At 45.6% G+C, this 19532-nt stretch overlaps 1 protein-coding gene across 1 annotated transcript in view; it reads left to right on the forward strand.

Moving 5' to 3' along the window:
• Nucleotides 1-19532, forward strand: part of LOC138469393 (vomeronasal type-2 receptor 26-like) — an 81780-nt gene that overhangs the window by 51595 nt on the left and 10653 nt on the right. The window contains exon 3 of the mRNA XM_069609028.1: nt 15371-15494. Within this exon, the coding sequence (XP_069465129.1) occupies nt 15371-15494 (124 nt within the window). The remainder of the gene's footprint in view (nt 1-15370; nt 15495-19532) is intronic.

Genomic DNA, 19532 nt, shown 5'->3' on the forward strand with positions numbered 1-19532 from the left:
CCGGTACTAGGAGATTCGGTGTGAGCTTTTCCTTCGTGAGTTGGCAGAAGCTTGTAGCCTGTGCTGAAGGAAGGGGGTTTGTTGTTTAACTGAGCTCCTAGAGGCATTAAGTTAAAAATGAATGGAGTGGTGATCAGACCACGGGATAGGGGAGATGCTCAAGACTCTGAGGGAACAGTTGTGGTAGGCAACCTAATCAAGGGTGCAACCTTTATTATGGGTGGGTTCCCTGACGGCATGAGTGAACCCTAAGGTAGATAGTGCTTTACAATGGGAGGTTGCTTGGGTGTCGTTCAAGTCATTGAAGCCGAGATTGAGATCTCCCAATAGAATAGATTGGGAGGTTTTTTTCAGGTTATCAGACAGAGCATGTATCAGGGCATCCTGAAAGTCTGAGACCGGCCCTGGTGGTCCATAAATAATATGGAGTGCAATGGTGCAGTTAGGGGAAACCTTAACTTTAAGAGGAAGATACTCACAGTTATGGCCAAGGTCCCCTTCCATCTTTTTTACAGCAATATTCTTGCCAATAAGAGCTGCTCCTCCACCTTTTTGAAGAGGGTGGTCTTGCCTAAAGATATTGTATCCCGGTGGGATGGTGAGGGCAAGGGCTGGGCCGGAGACCTCTGAGAGCCATGTTTCAGTAATTATTAGCATGTCAGTATTGCAGCTTGAAATTAGATCATGGACATCAAGAGCATGTCCCGGGAGGGAGTGGGCATTAATGAGGGCACATTTAAGAGGAGCAAAGGGTAGGGCATAATTGGAGGGACTATATACAGAACTATCAAAATTTGATTCAGGCAGATCAGTAATCACAGAGTTAGGCATAGGCAGGTCATCATTGGTAACATTAGGCATGGTATTAGGCATAGGTAGGTCATCATTAACAACGTTAGGCATGGGCAGGTCAGGTTGCGTAGTGTTAGGCATAGACAGGTCATCCTTCATAGTATGGGGTGAAGGCAGAATGGCATTTGGTGAATTTGGGCGCAGCAGGACATGCAATGGTGTACTTTGACTCAAAGGCACAATGGGGGCACTGACAACTGACATATCATGATATATATTGGCTAAATCATAATTAGAAACATTAGACACAGGCAGGTCATCATTAACAGCGTTAGACATGGGCAGGTTAGGCTGCGCAGTGTTAGGCGTAGGTAGGTCATCATTCATAGTTTTCGCTTGACAACACAGGCTGCTACTCCTAGTTAGCCCGGCCACTGTTTGTCATTTTGAATAGCACATACAGTTCACATCACTACTGCATATTGAGTATGTTTATACAGGATACTGTGATTTAAACATAGTCGACCTCATATTGGTATTTATTTCTGGTGTTGCTTAACATTACTCCACCGTTATACTCACTATGTCAGCACGTTAACAAAAACTTTTGTCCGTCCATCCCTATGGTGACCCCTTGTTATACTTTCTATATGTACTGCATCATCCTCCATATTGGCCTCTTGATCCTTCTGAGCACGAGTACTACCTTAGTGCCTTTAAAGAGTTGTACACTCACACCTACATTTCTTTTACAGGACCAGGTGCCCTGTACCACATTGCATCGCCTCACCCGACCTGCACCTATAACCCAAACATGAATACCATTCTCAAAACCTTGTTTTCACCTGGCTCCACTTCCCATAGAAATAGGAAACTTGGCTCCAGCTTTACCACTGCCACTAAGTGCTGTGCCCAATCCAAAACCTCTAAGATCAACGGACCTAACACAACCACCAACTATCATCACAGACTTCAACTACCTATCATCCCTAATCTCACGCCAAATGCCCCTACTGTCCCTCCCCAACCTGACGTAGCCACAGTCAAGGGGGCCCTTATCAGCGCTAGATCTTTAATTGTGCATACCCTAGAAATCTCTGACCTCATCACCACCAACAATTTAGATGTGAGATTACCGAAACATGGCTCTACCCCACAGCAGGTCCTGCTCTTATGCTAACAGTCCCTGATGAATACAACATCATCAGATCCGATAGAATCACTAAGAGGGGTGGTGGAGTAGCCATCATTGCTAAAAATCCCTAGCCCTCAGAAAAGTAGATAGCACCAGCTTCCCTTCAGGAGAAATCCTCTCAGTGAAACGCATGCTCTCATCAGAGAGCAGTGTCCACTCCTCATTCACACCATACATAGACCTCCAGGTCCACTATCCCCGTTCGAGGAGACATAGCTTTCCTCCTCTCCCTAAACACAAAACCTAATTCACAAATCCTACTCTTAGGCGACTTAAACCTTGGACTCCATGACAACTCTGACACTAATGCCTCAGTCATCCAAAATACCATCTTAGAATTGGGTCTCTCGCTACGGATTGCTGACCCAACACACTACAAAGGCAGAATTCTAGACTGGGTAGTAGACCTCAATTGCAATACTAAAATCCTCGCTAATTCACCTTGTGCATGGTCAGACCACAATGTGATCTCCTTTGAAATCAATGACACCAAACAAGCGTCCTCTAAGGGCCTCGCCAGCTCTAACGAGGAATACTCGACTAATCACATTAGAAAACATGCTCTCCCTACTGCAACCCATCACCCATCATCAGGCATCACCCAATTCAGATCCCGCCTCCATGGTAGAACTTTACAACCAAAGTCTACTGAAGTCCCTTGACCAAACAGTCCACTTAAATCAAGGAAAGCTAAACCCCGAGCACACCTTAACAAATGGTTCACCTAAGAAGTAAAAACACTTTGCAAAGCCAAAAGAGACACAAAGGAGTCCTGGAGAAAAAAAACTCCATGCAGAACAAGGTTAAATTCACAACCGCCTCCACTACCTATAAAATGGCCATCTTGGAAACAAAAAGGTTAAATTACAATACTAGAATCTAAATCGCTGAATCTAGCACTAAGGAGCTTTTTACGATCCTTAAAGAACTTGAATCTCCCTGCACCCTTCCGGACTCTTGCAAAAAGGATGCCCCTTGGTGCACTAGCATCCAAAAGGCCCTACTCAATAAAATCACCCTATTGCAATCGGAAATCAAAGCGAAAAGATGAAGCCTATCCACCACGGCCAAAACTTAAAACTCAAACACTATTTTGACTAATCCAAGCACCCAAACTGCATCACTCTCTAAAACTATCAAAGCATTTGAATTCTCCTCTGTCACCGCACTACAAGTTGAAGCCATCATCAGAAGTCTTAAACCATCTAGATGCCAAGGTGACATTTGCCCTGCCTCTATCATAAAAGAAGGAGCAAAAAAGTTTGCCCCTATTATCACCTCCTTTATAAATGCTGCCTTTGCCTCCTGTACGGTCCCTAAAAACCTCAAAGACGCTTGGGTCATGCCTCTCATCAAAAAACCTAAGATTGATCCAAATATCCCCACCAATTTCAGGCCAATCACCAGTGTGCTGTTCTACTAAAAATTCTGGATAAAGCTGCATATATCCAAATTCAAAACCATCTTGAAACTAGCAACCTCCTGGTTGAGCTAAGCATGGGACAGAAACAGCCCTCTTGGACCTAAAAATCCAAATGGTTGAGGCTAGGGATAACGGAAAACCTGCTCTACTCTTACTATTAGACTTATCGGCAGCATTCGATTTAGTCGACCACAATATCCTAACGGACCACCTCACTACAGCCGCCTCCTTCTCCAGCAAAGCTGCAGCTTGGGTCCACTCCTTCTTGGCTGATAGTTCCATGAGGGTTTTCTCTCTATCGCTGCAGCTACCCCTTCCCCTATCACATGCGGAGTCCAAAGGGGCTTGTGTGTATCCTCCACCCTCTACAATATATTCACCAAGCTCCTATTCGACCACCTAGATGAGCTTGGAATATCATACACAAACTACGCAGACGACACACAAATATTGATCACTCTATCAGGCGACTACCAATCAGACTCCACCTACCTAAATGAAATTTTCAGTGAAATACATACCTGGATGGCCAACCAAGGCCTTAGTCTTAATGACAACAAAACCAAACTCCTACTCATCGATTCAAAGTTAAGACTCAATAAACTTGGCCCAAAATTCTCCTCCTTTAACATTGACAGCAACCTCATCACAGTAGACAAAGATGCCAAAACCCTAGGTTTTTACCTAGACTTGGCCTTAACCCTTCAAAGACAATGCCACCTCATCCTCAAATGCCTACACAGCAAAACTGATAAATGCCTGCAGACCTTTCTTGACTCCCAGCACCTGCATCACCCTGGCAAGCTCTTATATTGTTCTAACTGGACTATTGTAATACGCTCTATCTGGGCACCAGCCAAAAGAATCTCCACAAGCTACAAGCCCTGCAAAATAACACGCTCAGATGTGCCCTTAATATCCTGCGAGACAACCACATCTCACATACACAACAAAACACCAACTGCCTCCCTATCCAAGATAGGTTCACCTTTAGAACTCTCATGATCACCCACAAGTGCCTCAACAACGCAGCCCCTAAATATTTAACAAGTAAATTTACCAGAAAAGTATCGACTAGACCGACCAGATCTAACTACACTCACTGCATAAACATCCCGAAATACAATCTCAGTAGGTAATAAGGTCTCAGCCTGTGTGACATCTATGGCCTGCGGATGACCTTTGCCAACATTATGGGTAAACGGTGGCGATCTGGTGGCATCAAGAATACATGGAGTTATTTGAGCAGGGCAGGCGAGGAGAAATGTTTCAAACGATTGTCAGTGGACTCTTTCTTCTGGGATGGCTGATTACGCTGCATGGTGAATAGCAAGCATGTCGTATTGAAGACGTGTGTGCCTTGTGGAGACATTGTTGTCGGACGTGAGTTGGTCGATGACCACCTGGGCATGGGCGTAGGACATGGGAGGGACAGGGGGGGCAAATCCCCCCCACAATTTTAAGTGGGGGGGATATAATGTCATTTATCCCCCCCCCAGAATATGTGTTTGGTGTGTCTTGCAGGGATCAGTTTTTGAAGTGGGGGGAGGGGCTGCTTACTATGTAAGCTGCCGTCTCCCCCCTGGCCCCCAAAGCATGGGGGCAATACCCTGGGGGCAGATGGGTGATCATATGCCCCCAGGGAAGGGGGGCAAACAATAAAAAAAGATTATTTTTTTAAAACGTAGTTTTGGGTGGGGTGGGTGCGGGTGGGACCACTAGCCAGCAGGGATTTTTGCAAGGGGGGTGGCCCTCTCCCCCCCACCCTAAGTGGATGGAGGTCACCTTATGTAGCCCTCCCTGGGGGCAGATTTTTGCCCCTAGAAAGGGGTACATGAGATGCCTTCCATCCAATTTGGGATGGGGGGAGAGGCCACTGCAAATATTTGCAGAGCCACCCCTCCCAAGCCTGGGGCAGTACGTTTTGACACCCCCCTGGGGGCAGATGGCCACACACATGTGCCCATCTGCCCCTAGTTAAGGGCAAAACAAATATATATATTATTATAACTTGTTTTGGGTTGCGGGCCCAGTAGACCACCAGGATCTTTTATGTTTGAAAGGGGGGGCGGCCCTCTCCCTCCACCCCAAGTGGATGGGGGCACCTTATGTAGCCTTCCCAGGGGTCAGATTTCTGTCCCTAGGAAGGGGTACATGAGATGCCCCATCCATTTGGGGTGAGGGGGGGGGCACTGCAAATATTGGCAGAGCCACCCCCCAAGCTGGGGCAGTACATTTTGCCCCCCTGGGGGGCAGATGGCCACACACATGTGCCCATCTGCCCCTAGGAAAGGGGCAAAACAAAAATAAAACAAATTATAACTTGTTTTGGGTGGGTGTGGGGGGCCATTGAACCACCATGGATGTTTTTAGTGGAAAGGGGCGTGGCCCTCTCCCCCCACCCCAAATTGATGGGGGCATCTTATGTAGCCCCCCTGGGGGCAGATTGCTAGCACTATCTTCGCCTTGGAAAGAAGCAACACAAAAACAAAAATAGAAAAATATATAATTTGTTTTGGGTGGGTGTGGGGGTTACTAAACCACCATGGATGTTTTAAGTGGAAAGGGGGGTGCCCACAAGTGTCTTCTTTTCGGAAATGCATGGGGTTCTCTGTTTTCCTTGGTGGCTTCGACACCCTAGGCCCAAATCTGTAGGTTGTCCACATGAGCAAAATCTGCTTTGCCGAAAGGCTTGGGGTTATCAGTGGGTTAGCCTTTTCCCTTTGTGCTGAGGTAGGTGGATCCACACATGTGAGGTACCGTTTTCTTCGGGACACCTGTGGGTACGCGGGAAGGTAGGACATCTGTTGTTGGCAGCGTGATTCGTGGGTGGGCAGAGGGAAATGTCTCTGAAATTTGGTGGAAAAAAACACAATTTTCAGACATTTCACTGTGGCCACCCACAGAAACACGCCGCCAACAACACATGTCCTACCATCCTGCATTCTCATAGGTGTCCCGACAAAAACGGTACCTCACATTTGTGGGTGCACCTGCCTGGGCGCAAAGGGAAAAGGCTAACCCACTGGTAACCCCAAGCCTTACGGCAGATCTGATTTTGCTCATGTGGAAAACATACAGATTTTGGACTAGGGAGTCCAAGCCAACAAGGAAAACAGAGAACCCCATGCCTTTCCAAAAAGAGGACACCCGTGGGAATCCACAGCGGTCTGACTTGCGCAAATTGCCCCAGAATGCATTACCCACAATCTCAGACAAAGTGAAAATTGTATTTTTTCCACTCAATTTCAGATTTTGTCAAGGATTGTGGGTCATAAATTATGGGGCGATTTGTGCAAGTCAAACCTCTGCGGATTCCCACGGGTGTCTTCTTTTCGGAAATGCATGAGGTTCCATGTTTTCCTTCGTGGCTTCGACACCCTAGGCCCAAATCTGTAGGTTGTTTACATGAGCAAAATTCCTGAAAGTCTGCTGTGCGAAATGACTTGGGGTTACAAGTGTTTTAGGCTTTTCCCTTTGCACCCAGGTAGGTGCACCCACACATGTGAGGTACCGTTTTCATCGGGAAACCTGTGGGAAGGTAGGCCATGTGTTGTTGGCTGCGTGTTTCGGTGTGTGACCAGAGTGAAATGTGCGGAAATTGTGTTTTTATTTTCTGTCATTTGTTCTGTCATTTTCCCGATTTCCCCCCAAACTATGTAATCTTTCCCTACACAGTTGTTGCCTGACCTGTGCAAATCAACCCTTCCTAAACTTCGAATATTGTCTACTTTTCAGAAATGTATGCCTTTCTAGATTCTCATTCAGCTTTCCTACCCTTTTCTTCCATCCCATCCAAGCATGTCCTATTGGTCAAAAAACACCAAAATCGCCTAACACTCACAAAACGGCTGATTAGCATATCAAAATATGTTATTTTGGCTTCCACTCAATCTGTTCTTGAAAGCATGGAAAATGGAAAATCCAGCACAGCAAACCATGTGTTCCTAGCTCTTACAAGGAAAACACAACAGGCTTCTTTGTACAACATTTTATTGGCATTTGAGGAAAAAAAAAAATTCTCCTTTTTGGTTATTTTCTCTCACCCCCCTACAGCAAACTAGGATTCCTGGGTGGCGTTATGACCACCTACATGTGGGAAAAAAAGGGGCCAACTTTGGCCGAGATGTCTCATGTAACAAAGAAGTTACAAGGGATTCAATGGCGACATACCGAAATCACCGAAAAAGGCCTTGGCACTGGGGGGAAATACCCAAGGCATTTAAGGGGTTAAGACGGTAAAGCCCCAGAGGAGATATCATTTGTAAGGTAGCTCAGTTAGTTAATTCTCCAAATGCAGATTGTGCACAGAAATACGTAAAACCTGTGTTCAGCACCTGGCTTAATCTTCGGTGGGATAATAGGCAGAGTGAATGCATTCAGCTTCCGATTCACCACAGCATTTTCCAGGTCAATTGGTTCAGTAAAAATGGTGTAAACACTATTACTGTTGCTTTTTCTAATTAGCCAGATTTTCGTGCATTTTCTGGGTGGAGTTCGGGAGCTGAGTGTACACACCAGGACCCCCTGTATTTCCCGCTCCACCAGACAAATACAGCCTTAATGCCAGCATGGATTCTCATGCGGGAAATAAGGAAAGGGATTCCTCTGGGATCTGCTTGGAAATGAAACCTGGTAAAAGTGGGCGGAGTCCATAGGAAGCCATTGTCAATTCCACCAGCAATCGCTAATTGTGTGAGGTATTTATACTCTTCCAAAGTGGAAATGCAATGTGATTTCACCTGCCTTTTATGCTAAAATCTTCCATTTTGGGGCAGAAAAGTAAAAATTTGCGCCAATGGAAGTGGTCCACTCCATGCAGTTTACTTTGCGCCTTGATGCCTGGGGGTTTTGCGTGATGCTACACATGTAATAAATAAATAAATACATTTAACATGACCCCAGATAAATGCCAATTCGTGATCAGAATGAGTGAGTATGGCATGTCGCTGGTAAGAGGGTGTCCTGTGCTTCTTGAGTGAGTTGGCAAATGCCCTTAATTGCCATCCCGCATTAAGCAGGTGCTGAAACCCATCAGTGTGGATTGCGAAATATTAAGTTGACGGAGGTATTTCAAATGGCCAGTTTCGCTCTTTGGGTGACATTGTCAAAGTGGGAGAATGTTGCCCAGCATGTGCCACTTTCTCTGCGGAGTGAATTGTGCCCACCCCGAGGAAGAAGTGTGAAAAGCCCACAAGGGCACTGTGCCCTGCTCTTTCTGTGTGTGTCTTCCCCACAGGGCTAAATTGTGTCAAAAAGGGCTCCTGGTGGGTGCAACCCTATTCTGCCCAGGACATCTTAAGTTGCTAGAACAAAAATGAATGGGTTGGAAACAATCTAACTATGACAACTCCTCCCTTCTGTTTCATTCCAAAGAAAACAGCACATACATGTGTATAGAATCACATTAGAAGTTTCCAAAAGTTTTATTTTGGATAGAATTTAAATTTCTGTATTTTACATTCTGAACATCATATTAAAGAACACGCACATAATGCAAACATAATTTCCATTATCAGTACAAAACGGAAGCAAGATACTGTTCTTGCATAATAATATTGTTGGACAAATGTAATGCAATGACTACTGTCGCTACTGAGAGTAGACGACAGGCGTCGTACAAAGAGTGAACAAATAAACAAACAGGTCAGTAGTGCATATCTACATGGGAACAAACAGTTGACTTCGCACTGGGTAAGCACGTCTATACGGCTTCACAAAACCTGAGTGCACATAATACCTTTTTAAATCCTCACATTGAAAGTGACTATAGCTATATCTGTTTTGTCTTTACGTTTAGCAATACATGTGAAGATATAGCTGTCCCATTACGTTGATTTTGGACACACGGCTACCATTAATAGGTAAGATCCACAGAACAGTCATGTGGGCCCACACTTTTTTAGTCTTGAGCTTTATAATACCAGATTTAGTTACACGGTATTGTCCATTTTTCCGATTAGGTTACCTACGTTACCTCCACCTTTGGTTTGACTCTCGTCCCCATAGGTAAGCAATGACGTTCTATTTATTTGATAGACATTCAGTGATTTGTATCACTCTCTATAGTCAATTTATATTGAGCCTCCCTTATCAATGTCCTCCATTCCTGTTTCAGCACTTCCTGAACATCCTGACCACACTATCTTCCCTTCGTCCTGATGAAGGCCCTAGGAATAAATGGCTCACCTAGCCTGGTTATAGTGCCAAAACACCTGGTGTAGACGCTTTTCACCAATACACAACATTACCAATGTCAACTATTTCTTCCCATGTATATATACTCTACTGACCTGTTTATTTATTTGTTCACTCTTTGTACGACGCCTGTCATCTACTCTCAGTAGCGACAGTAGTGATTGCATTACGTTTGTACAGCAATATTATTATGCAAGAACAGTATCTTGCTTCCGTTTTGTTCTGATAATGCAAATTATGTTTACTTATGTGCATGTTCTTTAATATGATGTTCAGAATGTAAAATACAAAAAATTAAATTCTATCCAAATATAAAACTTTTGGAAACTTCTAATGTGATTCTATACACGTATATGCTGTTTTCTTTGGAATTCCCCACAGGGCGACAGATGCAGACTCAGACATGGGTAAGTCTCAGGTGGCAAGCCTGTACCCTAGTTGATGTGGCAAAGGATTCCAGACTTCTGAGGCTGATAACATTAGTAGCATTGAGTTACATGCCACCTGACAGGTATGTGTGATAAATTTGCAAAGCAGAGCTGTTAGTGGGCTAAAGCAGGAGGCAATGTCTGCCCACCCTCAAAGGGTACGTACAACCAAAAGTAATAGGCCCCTCCCCCCATCACGGCTGTAGGGGCCAGGCACCAAAACAGGGCAAGAATGCCCTCGAATCATCCATGCCCACGAGTAGGGTATCCCTCGTGCTCCAGCAACCCTGTTTAGCAACCTCTGTGCTTTCCAGGTGATACTAACGTTATTTAAAGCCAGAAGTCTAAAGGGTAATTGCTTAATTGCAGCTGGAAATTAGCTCCTGGCGTGATCAAAATGTCTTAACCAAGTGTGACATCATCCCCTTCCTTTATTAGCAATATGTGTGCTCTTACGTTTCTTCATCCACTGAATTACTGTTAGAAACAAAGGCAAGAGTTGTGTCTCTTGTTTAGGCATTAGGAACATAATATGCCCATCTTCTTCCAATATTGGCTAGCTGTTGCCCTCTTATAGGCAGGTAGAACCATCATGGCAGTGACTGGCAAATGTCTTTCCCATGCAGACAGAAAAGCGGAAATAAGAGGCCAATTCAAGACACGGAACAAATAGAAGTGAAGAAAGACTGCAGCTGCCTTTGCTGTGTTAGGGAGAATATGTTGAGTGTTCAAGCAAGGAGGTATGTATTAAGCAAGCAAGCAGTGAGACAAGGGAGAGGCAAAGAAAGGCCAGAGGGGCTCTTTGAATAATGTAACAAGGCAGAGGACCCATAACATATGAGAGAATCAAATATATCAGGCTTTGCAGCAAATGTTAAACGAGAAAGGAACAGAGTCCAGCTCTGCATTCAGTATAATAAAGGCAAAGAAAGGCTAGGCTCTGAAGCCAGCATGAGATGGAATAAGAGGGAACAGACTCATTGTGAGAGGCTAACCCGGCCCTCGCAGGGGCGCTAAAGGGGCAGCCGACATAGCAGGGTGACCTTCTGGCCACCCCCTGGGTCCACATACACCCCACTAGGCATCCCCCGGGTCCGACAAATCTGGGCTTGCGATCGCTCATCCTCCTTGTTTGCTGTACCCCCCCCCGGAGGACAGTCAAAGCAGCAACATCACACACCTGGTCCCTCTACTCCCATAACATGGCTTACTCAGAGGTACAAACAAGATTTCCTCTTTCTTTGAAACCCACATCTTTCCTTTCCAAGAGACACACACGTCTCCTTGCCCCACACAAAAAAAGTAGTAACTTGCAGTTGGTAGAAAAAGGCTTCAACTCCTTTATTTGGCAGGAGTCCACTTACAGGTGATCTGCCTCTTAATGAGCTGGTGTCCTAGCTGTGTCCCACTGGAAGTAATTGTTATTTCCTCTCTCTTACCATGAGCTCATAGTCAGATGAAAAATCCAGAAATGCAACCTACAAAGACATGTTCTTTGCTGCTGCATCCTTTAATTTTCTTCTGTTTTCTTTTCTTCTTTTCTCTTGTTTTATACAGTGATATTTCTAATTTAATACGTACTGCTATTTTAATTCTAATTTTGTGAAAAGTCGAGTTCTTTGACTAAAACACAATAAATAAATAAATAAATAAAACAAAGTCCCCAAGATGTCCCCTGTCCCCCTCAGAGTGTATGTGTCTCCTACGCCCCTGCACCTGGGCACTCTCCTTTCTTGGCACACATATGACTGTGTTGGGTACAGTCTCAACTGGTGTAGGGCAGCTGAACTTGGGTGGTAGGTGTGTCTTTGCATGGGACGCTTGGTCCTTGAAATGCATATGGAGCGAGTGCACAAGCAAGCATTTCTGACCAGAATGGAGGGGGGTTCTGATGAAAGGTGCTGACATGGAGAACGCGCTCTTAGGCGTCTAACTCTGGTAGCAAGGAAGTCATGGAGAGGGATAGGTGTTGGGAATACAACGGGGATGGCTGCCGGCCGCCAAACAGCTGACAATAGAGGCTGCTTACCTTTGTGGGCTGAAGGTATGTTTCCTTGTGTAGTGACCGACGTCGGCCGCCGTGAGCAGCAGAGAGCTGCGGAGAGGGTGAAAGGGCTTGACCCACGGCCTTCACCAGACAGCTTTGCCTGCCGGTCTGCCTCCTCTCCCTTTAAGGCAGGAGGGGAGCCTATCAAGGTTCCGGCCGCAGCGGTGAGGCTCATTGTTCCCTGCATGTTGTTGCTGGTTGTTACGGCACCCGTGGCCACCATTTTAGGCATCGGGATGGCCTTGTGGGAGCAAGCAGACGCTGATGATGAAAGGGAGCACTCCGGTGCCCCTGGATTCTTCACGGCTGCATTTTCACAGGCATCTGAGAGTGCAGCTCGCAGCAGAGCTGTGGAGAGGGTGAAAGGCCTTGACCCACAGCCTTCACCAGACAGCTTTGCCTACCGGTCTGCCTCCTCTCCCTGTAAGGCAGGAGGAGACAGGCTGGCAGGCCTGGGGAGTCTGTCAGGGTTCTGGGCCGCGGCGATGAGGCTCGTTGTTCCCTGAATGTTGTTGTTGGTTGCTACGGCAACCGTGGCCACCATTTTAGGCATAGGGATGGCCTTCTGGGAGCAAGCAGATGCTGATGATGAAAGGGAGCACTCCGTTGCCCCTGGATTCTTCACGGCTGCATTTTCACAGGCATCTGAGAGGGCAGCTCGCAGCAGAGCTGTGGAGAGGGTGAAAGGCCTTGACCCACAGCCTTCACCAGACAGCTTTGTCTGGCGGTCTGCCTCCTCTCCCTTTAAGGCAGGAGGGGCGGGCTGGCAGGCCTGGGGAGCCTATCAGGGGTCCGGGACGCGGCGGTGAGGCTCGTTGTTCCCTGAATGTTGTTGTTGGTTGCTACGGCAACCTGTAAGCAAGCAGACGCTGATGATGAAAGGGAGCACTCAGGTGCCCCTGGATTCTTCACAACTGCATTTTCACTGGCATCTGAGAGAGCAGCTCGCAGCAGAGCTGTGGAGAGGGTGAAAGGCCTTGACCCAGGGCCATCACTAGATGGCTTTGTTAGTAATCCATGTTAGTAATTCATGTTTGTAACCCATCTATACACATGTATTGCACTATTAGTATATGTCAAGATTATTGGCACACAACCTCCCTACAATGCCCATAAGTGCACACGTTTGTGATCCCCTCCTTGCAATGTGTATCTTTGGGCTTATTATCATACATCTTCCCTGTGAAGTTTGGTGGTGACCCACAGAGAGCTGTGCTAATTTGGGAACAGAAGACATAGGGCCTCATTACGAGGTAGGAGGTAGCCATGGTGCTATCAGCACCATGGCTACCCCCTTACCGCATTCCGGGTCCGTGTTCCAGGAATAGGGACTTACCGGGTCATTCCGACCTTGGAGGACCCGGTAAGTCCCCTTTCCGGGAACCATTCCCCATTCCCATTTGAGCCCCCATAGGGCTCAATGGGAATGGGGATGGAGCTAATAACGGACCCGCTATTAGCTCTGAAGTCCCTTAACGGTAAAACCAGGCGTTAAGGAAGGGACCCGCTAAGGGACCTCGGAATAGGGTGGTAAGGGATTACCGGTAAGGGATTACCGGCACCGGTGTCCTTACCGGTGCCGGTAATCCCTTACCACCCACCTCGTAATGAGGCCCACAGTGTAATTAAAATGTATTCATGTTCATGAATAATCAGGGGACAGTCTAGACAATACAGTAGTGCAATCCTTTGAGGATGTTGACCAACACCAGGAATATCACAATGTTTCCATCTTTCTAAATTAAGGTAAACCTTATGCTGCTTTCACCTGACAAATATGTTGCAAAAGTTGTTAGCCATGTTACAACAAAACAGGAGGCTAATTGCCTTTATATTTCAGAATCAACCCAATATCTAGACCCTGGTCAGCATTCTATTTTTTTGTGGATCAGAAAGAGGTAAGCGCCAAATCAACCCTGAACATTGGACATTCTTCAGGTACCAGCACCAAGTGTTCCAAAAGAGTGTGCTGTTTCTGTGGCATGATTGGCAGGTTTAAGACTCATGTTGTTTAACAGGCTCAATTTGGGGGTAATATCGGCCTCATGTAGACACCTTTGGTGTATTCATGTTTACTTTGCTTACTCAAAATGCTCTGCTCCTTTTTCGCAAGTAGGTCTCTTACATCTGCCTGCCGTCTGTTCTGAGAGTCAGATTCTAGTGGAAAGCAGGTTTTGTTTAAGACTTTTATTGCCTTGAGCCAGAGACATGATGTCCTTCTAGCAACGCCAGGAATCACATCTGTACATTTTTGCTGCAATGCCCTTACATGCCCACACAGTTATTTGAAGCTCATATATTTTTGTTCCATAACCTTTACCAATAGAGGTTGCAAGTTCAACCACATCCTCTTGGGTTGCATTGATTATTAGTCTATTTTGGGGACCATTAATTTTTCACAACATTACAAAGAGGATGTTGCTGCGATCTAGATCCAGTTATCCACATTGCATTATACAATGGGTACGGGGAAAAGGCGTATTGTGTACATTGGAAATACCAGGGACAAGGTTTATACTGAATTACTAATTCGTTGAATGAAAATCACAAGTTCCCTTTAAAGGGTCAAATGCATAATGTTTTGCAGGACTGCCACGTAAAATGACCTAAAATGTGCATTACCAGACTCAAGCCTTATTCGTTGGGCAACTTGAAAAATATAATGGGGTTTTCTGTGATCCTAAAACTGTTTGCTAGACAGATTGGTACTGTACATGCTTATACAACGCATTTGGAAGAAACACATGCCTGCACTGAAAACCAAACAGCAAATCTGCCTTAATGTTCCTTTTACTCTGAAAATCCCTGCCCACCCGCGACAGGACACAATATAGCATATCTCTTATGGTTTGTACCATTTGCAATACATTCAGATCGTATAACTCTACAAAATACATATGTAAACACATAACTAAAATGCCTTTGTTGAGCCAACAAAGGGCGATCGCCTAAAATGGTGGGATGTCAATTCAGAACGAATTAACGAAATGACTTTGCCAAAATGTACTAGCAACTCAGACAATATATCAGATTCATCCATAAGCTCAAGCAGCTGAAGGAAAACTGTTATTTTAGGTAGGCTTATGCAACAAGCTATTATCTGCAAAAAGCTAGCTGTGAGCCACACATGGACAAATACCCTGTCAAGCACAGATTTATGTAACTGGCTAGTGTTTGGAAATTCATATTTGGGAGTAATCAAACCATTCTGGACTTAATGATGCAATGTTTAAACTCACATCGTATCCATTCTAGAGTGTTATACTATATCCATTCAAATCTTGCAGATTCCAGCCTCTGTGTGCACCCAAAGCTGTCTGCCGGGCTCCAGGAAAGCTGTGAGAGAGGGCGAACCAGTCTGCTGTTACCTGTGCATCCCTTGCCCACTAGGGGAGATTTCAAATCAAACCGGTAAGCAGTGCAGAAGCTTTGAGTTTCTCCTTTAGCTAATACTAGAGCAGCCAAACAAAATGTAAGAATGATCATTGTTTCCACAATGTCGCTAATGTCCAACGTTAAAGCTCAGCATATTAGTGTAAACGTTACATTCAACAAATGCCAAAACAAAACACCTTTAGGCACATCAAGAGTAAAGCATCAAATTTCTTTTATTTTTATTTTTATTATTATCTTACAGCCAATAAAGTGGCTTTTAATCAAATTTCCAACAAATAAATAATATTGCAATTCAATCTTCAGTTGAATATCCCCATTCACAATAAAAATACATCACACTAAAAACAACACTAAAAAGAGCCCTCATTCCCCTACAATTCACTCCCCCTGCACTACATGTTGACATTAATCGCGTTCATCATTATAATTGTCCTCTTCCCTCTAAGAATGAGTGTATGTACATCTACAATGTTGTCATATGGTATACATAGGGTATACATAGGGTATACATAGGGTATACATAGGGTATACATTTGCCATCCATATGCAGGTTCCACCAATTCATTGATTCTCCTAAATCATTCTTTCCGATTCCCACTGCCTCAAGCATTATGTTTCTTATCCCGATTAATGCAGGTCAAGCACACAAAGGATGTTGAGTTGTTCCAATAGCCCCTCTTGAACATAATCTACAAGATCTCTCCTCTTGGGAAAGAGCCATTCTGGGACCTATAACATCTAGAGTGTCTACCAAATTAAACTGAACTCTCATATAATGATATCTTAGATATTTTCCTTTTATTTTGTATTTTTATTTATTGGTTTTTATAATGTGCCTATACACAATGTGTTTCAGGAAAGGGGGGACAGACAGTCCTACTAGGCCTTGTGACATTCATATCATGAAAGTGCAGTAAAAGAAGTGCAGGTGAGGGGGGAGTGCCAGAGGGTTGGGGGAGTGCCAGAGGGTTACACGAGTGCCAGGGGAGCCAGGTGAACAGAGCCCAGGGAGAAGAGACTGCAGGGCAGAAAGGTCTACATGCTAATTGTGAGCAATGGGATGCAAGGGATAATGGGGTGCTGGGCCAGCCAGGCTAGTGAAGGGCATAGGAGCCCAGAAGGCAAGGGGTAGACTAGTAGGGGAGGGTCTGGTGCCCTGTGCAAATCTGAAGGGACCAGGCAGCCAGGCAGAGGGAGAGGAAATGACAAGGGGAGGGGGAGAGGGAAGGAGGAAGAGAAAAGGAGGGTCTTGAGAGGCTTCCAGAATTTAAGGAGATCCGGCTGAAGTCTGAGAGGGTCAGGCACACCATTCCAGAGGAAGGTACCTGCAGAGGAGAGAGATCTAGCCCCCATGCTCTGCTTGGAGAAGCGTATGATCTGTAGAGAGTTGGAGCTAGAAGAACGAAGGGCTCTAGCAGGGAGGTATTTATGCAGAGAGAGTTGGATGTAGTGGGGTCCCAGGTCCCAGAAAATCTTGTGGATGAAGCTGAGGGTTTTGAATTTGATCCTCTCAGCAACCGGCAGCCAGTGGAGAGATTTTAGGGCTGGAGATTTGCGGTCCCTGGGATTGAGGCCAAGGATAAATCTTGTAGTCTTATTCTGGATTAGTTGAAGGGGGTCAAGGGAGCAGTTAGGAAGGTTGAGGAATAGGCTGTTACAGTAGTCCAGCTTGGAGAGGACCAGAGCACTAGAAACATTGAGCCTCAATACAGGTCTGGTGTCTACCCTTCCGGTGCTACCGGTGTGTTTCCAGCCGGACCCATAAATAATTAATTTTGTTAATCCCCATTCCCATAGAGTCCCATAGGACTCTATGGGAGTGAGGACACTGAAGCACCGGCACCATTACTAATGGTGTAGGTGCTTCCGTGATCAGTCTGCCTACTCTGACTGCTGCACACGGCAGGATCCGACCTGTCGGGATCAGGCGACCCCGGGAAGCAGACTCAGAATGTGGCGGTCCGAAAAAAAAGGGTGCCGGTAGTCTTACCGGAACTCTTGTTTCCGGATCGCCACTATTGTAATGAGGCCCATTGAGTTTCTGGGGGAAGGGGAGGAGGTGAAGCTGAAAGTGAGTCTCCTTGGCGAGTTCCGTGATATGAGGAAAGAAGGAGAGAGAGGTGTCAAAGATGACACCAAGAATGTTTGCCTCCCTGAAGGGGTGCAGGGAGGGGGCCCATGGAGGGCGGCCAGAATTTAAGGGGAAGTGAGGAATCTCGAGTCCCAACGAGAAGGATCCTAGTCTTCCTGGCATTATGGCAGAGATTGTTAGCTGTGCACCATGCCTGAATAGCAGACAGACAGTCAGGTATGAGAAAGTAAGAGGAGGAGGCAGAGGAGGGAAGCTTGAAGGAGAGTTGGGTGTCATCTGCATAACACTGGAAGCCAAGGTGAGAGAATAGAGCCTTGAGGGACACCGCAGGTGGTGAGTCAGATGGAGCAGAGAAAAGGGCCCAGTTGAACCTGGGAAGGTCATTCAGAGAGGAAGGAGGTCAGCCAGTCCAGAGCCAGGTCTGTGATGCCAAGGGTATCACAAACCTGATTTACAAGAGTGGCATGATTGACTATATCAAAGGCAGAGGAAAGGTCAAGAAGGATGAGAACGGAAGCAGAGTTGGAATCGAGATTAGAGAGCAAGTGTTCACAGGTGTTCACAAGTGCAGTTTCTGTGCCTCTTGCAGCTCTGAAACCAGCCTGGTGATCATGGAGACAACCAACAGATTCAGTGTGGTGGGTAAGCTGGGAGAGGGCCAGCTTCTCCAAGAGTTTGCCCAGGAAGGGGGTGATAGAGATAGGGTGGTAGTAGCTGCACAGAAAGGGTCGGAAAAAGGCTTTTTGAGGAGAGGGTGCACAAGGGAATGTATGAGGAGTGACAGGAAAGATCCAGTGGCGAAGAAGGGATTGCAGAAATCGGCCAAAGCTGAATCAAGGGAGATAATTCGGGAATTCATTTAAATACTTTGCAAGGGCGGTGGGTGGTTTTCGGTTGCCAATACGTTCTCTACTACGTGCTTAACTGGCTAAATTTATCCAATGTTGCTCTATCAAGTTCTACTAGTGCCAGTTTCAATGATTTGTTTAAATTAACCCTGGCAGTTGATATCTCAAATAAGTTGAGCCGCTGCTCCCACCTAATTCCCTTATGGATAATTTCAATACTAATGGCATGCTTAGAATAGTTCTGCATCCTCTGTGCTTCTCCCTATGTATAGTAAAGCAAGGTGTTCGTATTTGAGTTATTCATCTTCCAATAAGTCATTACTTGCCGATTTGTTATTAGCGCCTCCAAAGAACAAATGTTAAATTCTCCATTTATGTTTTCCAAAGGTGTTCTAACTGGCATGCTTATATCTTCTTAATGGAATGGCTCTCAATTTTGCCTAACTATTTGACCCTTTTTCTCCCCCAAACCTCCATGCCATATGTCATTTTGGGAATGATCTTCATATTATACATGGTCACAACTGACACCAAGGTATAGCCAGCACGTTGTGTTGCTAAACTACACCAACCTGTTGCTGTAATTCCCTTTTTTTTCAAACTGAGGACCCCATTTCAAGTTTGAGGTTATTTGAACCCTGTTTGGTCTCAGTAAAGGGGCACCCACACTCTTGTCAAATTTTCATCTATGATCACTCCCAAATAATGATATTGGTTTACACGTTCTATGGCACAAACCATTCCATTTCCAAATGTAGTTGGTTATGACCCTCCTTCAACCTGGTAGAAGGTCATCGCCTTAGTTTTTGCGGTATTGATGATAAGGTTATGTTCACTCCTGTATGTAGTTGTTACGCTCACCTGGTATCCACAGGGATGCCACCCAGCCCTGGTTGGATGATTTGCACTCTTGAACCCTCTCCCGGTCCCTTGGTAAGGCCTCTGGTTAAAGATGGGTCTGCAATATAGGAGAGCTGGATTCAATACCAGATTGTTGTTATGTTTTCCCACCTCCCTTGGCCTGAACTCCTTCCCCCCCTTGGGCCTTCTCCTCACCTTAATATTGTAAAAGGTGGATTCTCCGTCCTGCTCCACGTGGCAGGAGTGCGTAGA

The sequence above is a fragment of the Ambystoma mexicanum genome, chromosome 1p, assembly GCF_040938575.1.
Source record: "Ambystoma mexicanum isolate Mex_15411 chromosome 1p, UKY_AmexF1_1, whole genome shotgun sequence".
Classification (NCBI taxonomy): Eukaryota; Metazoa; Chordata; class Amphibia; order Caudata; family Ambystomatidae; genus Ambystoma; species Ambystoma mexicanum.